The sequence below is a fragment of the Eptatretus burgeri genome, chromosome 3 (genome assembly GCF_056783735.1).
Source record: "Eptatretus burgeri isolate ZD-2024b chromosome 3, Ebu_testis_v1, whole genome shotgun sequence".
Classification (NCBI taxonomy): Eukaryota; Metazoa; Chordata; class Myxini; order Myxiniformes; family Myxinidae; genus Eptatretus; species Eptatretus burgeri.
In genome coordinates, this window is record NC_140963.1 from 124,782,077 (window position 1) to 124,787,449 (window position 5,373).

Here is a 5,373-nt window from a genome sequence, read left to right on the forward strand (position 1 = left end):
ATCAAATGAGTTTCAGACAATTAAATTAAATTCGAAATATCTTCATAGACCAATGCTATAACCCATCCAGGAAAGTGAAACGCAAGTATCATCAGGGTTTGTAAATGTAACATGAACACCCACTGCAGTTAGATGTTTCAGAATTACAGTAAAAGAGACTGAGATTTAAAAAAAAATTGTGGTATACAGTGCCGATAGAAAGTTTACACCCCCTTTTAAAATGTTCACCTTTTATTGCCTTGTAACCTGGAATTATATTGCAATAAATCAGACTTTTTCCACTTTTATTTACACATCATAACCCACAACTTTCAAATTAAAAACAAATTCTTCAAATTTCATAAAACTAATTCAAAATACATAACTTTAATATCTTGTTTGGAAAAGTGTCCACCTCCCTTATAATAGCAATTGTAAATTAGCTCAGGTGTAACCAATCACCTTCAAAATCACACACCAATTTAATTGGCCTATACCTGTGTTAAATTGTGGTGATTCTGATTATTTCAGAATAAATTCAGCTGTTGCTGTAGGTTTCCTCTACTGGGAAGCCAGTTGTGCCTTTCACAGCAAAGACTCAACCATGAGAACCGAGGAGCTTTCATAAGACCTCCGGGATAAAGTTGTGGAAAGGCACAGATCAGGGGATGGCTATAAAGATATTTCAAAGGCCTTGATTAATCCTTGGAGCATAGTCAAGACAATCATGAAGTGGAAGGCATATGGTACCACCAAGACCCTGCTTAGATCAGGCCATTCCTCCAAACTAGATGACCAAACATGGAGGAGACTGATCAGAGAGGCCACCAAGATGCCAATGGCAACTGTCAAAGAGCTGCCTGCCTTTATGGCAAAGAATGGTCACTGTGTGCAAGTGACAACGATATCCCAAGCACTCTACAAGTCTGGCCTGTATGGTAAGGTGACAAGAAGGAAGCCATTACTCAAAAAAGCCCACATTGAGTTCCATTTGAGGTATGAAAAAAAACAGTCCAGAGATTCTGAACCCATGTGGCAAAAAGTTTTGTGGTCTGAGGAAACCAAGATGGAACATTTTGGCTTAAAAGCAAAATGTTATGTTTGGTGCAAACCAAACACAGCACATTACTCAAAGAACACCATCCCTACTGTGAAGCATGGTGGTGGCAGCATCATGTAATGGGGATCTTTCTCATCAGCAGGGACTGGGGTACTTGTCAGAATGGAAAAGAAAATGGATGGAGCAAAATACAGAAAAATCCGAGAGGAAAACCTGCTACCCTTTGCAAGAAAGCTAAAATTGTGATGAAAGTTCACCTTTCAGCTTGATATTGGCCCGAAGCACATCGACAAAGCTACACTGGAGTGGCAAAGGAAGAAAAAGATAAATGTCCTTGAGTGGCCCAGTCAGAACCACGACCTCAATCCAATTGAAAAGCTGTGGCATGACTTGAAGATTGCTGTCCATCAACGCTCTCCACGCAACTTGACTGAGCTTGAACAGTTTTGTTCCGAAGAATGGGAAAATATTGCCCAATCAAGGTGGGCAAAGTTGGTAGAGACCTATCCCTACAGACACACAGTTGTAATTGCTGTCAAAGGTGCTTCCACCAAGTATTAACTCAAGGGGGTGGACACTTATCCAACCAAGATATTATCGTTATGTATTTTCAATTAATTTTCTGAAATTTGTAGAATTTGTTTTTCACTTGGAAGTTGAGTTTCAATTTGTAAATGAAGGTGGCAAAAGTCTGATTTAATGCAATTTAATTCCAGGCTATAAGGTAGCAAAAGGTTAAAATTTTTAAAGGGGGTGCAGACTTTCTTTAGGCACAGCATATTATTTCATCCATGTAAAGAAGACATTTATGAATCAAACATTTGCCTTTACATCAATGAATTTCCACCTTATAAGGGAACCCAAATAAACGAGAAAATAGAGCAAAAATTTGTGAATTAACTGGTCGGTCATACCATTAGTTTTGGCAGGTCATGTCAAAGGATGAATCAAGTGGGTGCAGCCTCAACCAAAATCAAGTTCATCAATCTCAAGAGACGCCAGCAAAAGATAAAGTGAAAGCTAAGATGCAGGCTTGGACTAAAACAGATGTCTTGTCCGGAGCCCAAACTCAAATCCTTCCGGCCTCTCGTGCAGCATGCAGCTGTTTCTGCTTGGCACTGCTGTACGCATTTGCTTGTGAGCGTTATTAGTGTCACCATATGTTATTATCATTGTTGGCCTCTGCTGATATTTGTATCTGTGTTCTTGTTTTGGTTAATACCAAAGGAGAAAAGAAAAACTTTTACCTCGTATTGTGTCTCGCTTTGTTGTAGACATGCCATGCATTGTCTGATAACTGTGCTAAAGTACATCAAGTCATCCCCATCATAGCATGCGGGCTTCCTTAACCAGTTTTGATCACCATCTTCCTAAACTACTTTTGATCACCATCTGTTCCCTTACTCTCCTTTCTACCCCTCATTCCCAATCCCTTCTTCCCTTCGTAGCTCTCTGACTTACATCATCTATCTGATCCATTGCTGCGAAGTTAACCATTTTTGAGGCTGACTATTGTGACCAGTTATCAGTCATTGTTCTCTTTGAACTAAAAACTGCAGAGTAAATCCAAAGATTGATGTCGCTATTGTTTACTGTGCAATAATACCAGATTATAACTTGATCAGTATTGCCCCAAATGCCAATCTTCAAGCAAAACAATTTGTGAAAATTCCATAAGCTGTGCAGAGAGCCTTGCTGCTTCTGGCTTGATTTGACATTGCATGCACTGACCTATAGCATGGCCTTACCCTGCCCCCCTGCTCTAACCACATGGCTGCGTGGCTCAGATGACGAAAAACCGGGCGGTACAACGCCTGGTGCCCTACAAGATCCGGGTAAGCAGTCTAGTTCTCATCAAGGTGGGTAATGTCGTGCAATGTTTGATTTTGAGAGGAAGGTGGGAGGGATGGGAGAGAAATGTGGCTTTTGAGGTATCATGAAAGTAAACCACAGCATTTTGGGATTGATGTTTGAATTTGACTTTGGATGTGGAAAAACTGCAACAACTTCAATCAACATGTGCTGCAAATGATCACATGTTGAGCGAGCTTTCTTTTTTCTGCTTCCTTTTGTTTACCCCTTTAGGCGGCATGGCAAGAGTGAGCAGTGCCTCCTCTTTGTGCCGGCCCCCGGCGATGCTGATATTGGCCATGACAGTGACATTTTGGCTCTGGAAGGGCATGGCGTAGCAACAATGGAGAAACTGGAGGAACTACTTTTCGAGATAGGGCTTGAACTGGCCACATCAAGTGCCGATGGAGCAACAGCAAATATTGGAACTTCATTCAGAAATGAGAAATTACTGCAACCGAGGAAATGGCATCAGCAACAACGGAGATGGTATTGAGGAAGAATATTGTTATTCTAGCCAGTGTTTGACCCATGCTGAGACTCCAACGAAGGCCTTTAAGGCCGCGGGTTGGCCCGAAAAATGGCTGAGGAGAAGCACAAGGGTACAAACACCTCAGAGCATTTTGTTATCAGGTGCACCCATGAAGCAATTCAAATAATTCACTTGCTTCCACCTCAAAGGCAGTCACAAGTTGTGCAGCTGAGTAGGCCTTTAAAGCCTGGGGCCTGGTTCTTTTAGCTCAGCCCATTTGCACTTTGCTCGCTCCCTTCAGCAGACAAGAAACACCAAAAGGGTGTGCTGCTTAGCCAGCATTGTACGGTAAAGAAAAAGTAAAAGCAGAAATGTGATTATAATACCCATCGAGAAAGAGTACTCAGGTTATCATTGTGCAGCAGGGACTTGAGAACCTTTGGGTGCATGAGGAAAGTGTAGCATGCAGATGGATAGCTCTATCACATCCATTTTGCAGACATTTATGGCCTTTCAATGTGGCTTTACACCGCAAGATTCTCTGGAGTTGGATTGGACTCGCATTTAGGATCTTCAAAGACGAGTTGCGGCGGCTCTACGCGGTTCGAGACAAAGTATACACTACCACAATGTTTTATATTTTGCAGTAAGTTTGTCAAATTTTACTGTTGCTTTACTGTGTACCATCAAACTGTGAAAAGCTTTTCATTGCTCATGTAAATGACATCATTACCGAAGTGGCATTCAAAGAGCGAAAGAGCATTAATTTTATCGTCCCATTCCATTTTAATCCCAAGCAAATTGTGCCCCGGTCACGCCTAACCGTTGCATCTGAATGACCGATAACTCCCATTCTTCAGCACCCGATATACCGCTTCTGTGATGATGTCATGTGGAAGCTCAGCATTCGGTGTAAAAGGGAGGTTATGTGGGGGAACGGTAGTTCAGGCCACGAGCGGTCGAGCGAGCGGGGCCTTTTTCAAGGCGTAAAATTGGAAATGCAAGAGGCTCGAACGAGCGAGCCCGGTGAACAAAGCTGTAAATATGAATAAATGGGAACAGAGATGCGAAAGCTGCGAGAAAGAATTGTGTGTGCAAGCGTGTTTATTAAATATTTCCCACAGCGGTACATCAATTTGACAAAACACCAAAAGGTCGCAGCAAAATTATAGAGGCAGTTGTCGCACCATCATTTGTGATTCCTAATAATACTATGAGTATTTCACCCCCTCAGGATGTGGATACGGCGATGTTGGTCGAATGCTCACTTGAATTTATCACATTATTGCAATGGTCGGTGTATTTATACCGTTACTCACGGGACCTGCGGGATTGAAACCCAAAGGCACTATGGATATCAACTTGGATGAACATCGCTTCACTTGTACATCCCTTTTAAACACAATGTAGGAAGGGTATGTTTTGCCGCAAAGCATCAGAGTTATGATCATCCCAACGGATCCTATCAGACGAGAAGTTACGTTAACCACCATCGGAAGCGAGGTCCGGCTGGCATTTTGAGCGTCGGCCCTTTGAAGGTGTAAAAGAACACTTACTTTCACGAAGACTAATATTTCATCGCGATAGTCCCAGCACAACGGCTTCCAGTCGATGAATTAACTGAGTGTTGTCAGCTCCGCTTCACGTTTTCAGTATCTCGTTAGCCTTTTGCGAGAGTTGCAAAAGTTTTGACAACTACTTGTTAAAAGACGTATCTAAAACATCCTAGAACTGAAAGGGATTGCAACCTGAAAGTTCTGATGTTAGGTCCCGTCCTTCTTTGTCTACAATCTACATCAATGGTATACCTTCTTGGAAAACACTGTTTCACTTATCAAGTAATAACTTTGTGTGTAGAATGGTTTCAGTCACTTTGTCTCGAGGTTATGACCATCAGTCACCTTGTCTCTTTGAAAAGACCCTTTGACAAAACCTCCCATCATATTCTGATTGTCTAATTCCTGGCATCAGTGAAACCTCTCAAGCTTCAACACCAGTGATGACATCTCTT

At 42.0% G+C, this 5,373-nt stretch overlaps 1 protein-coding gene across 3 annotated transcripts in view; it reads left to right on the forward strand.

Moving 5' to 3' along the window:
- The window catches only part of LOC147030913 (ephrin-A2-like), a 24,942-nt gene extending 20,494 nt beyond the window's left edge, over positions 1-4,448 (forward strand). Inside the window, exons 4-5 of one of the 3 annotated variants that reach the window (XM_085875475.1) lie at positions 2,827-2,898; positions 3,125-4,448. In XM_085875475.1, the coding sequence (XP_085731601.1) occupies positions 2,827-2,898; positions 3,125-3,228 (176 nt within the window). In that variant the 3' untranslated portion in view covers positions 3,229-4,448. The remainder of the gene's footprint in view (positions 1-2,826; positions 2,899-3,124) is intronic. The other 2 variants (XM_085875476.1, XM_085875477.1) reach the window with 2 other exon arrangements.
- Positions 4,449-5,373: the final 925 nt, after the last annotated feature.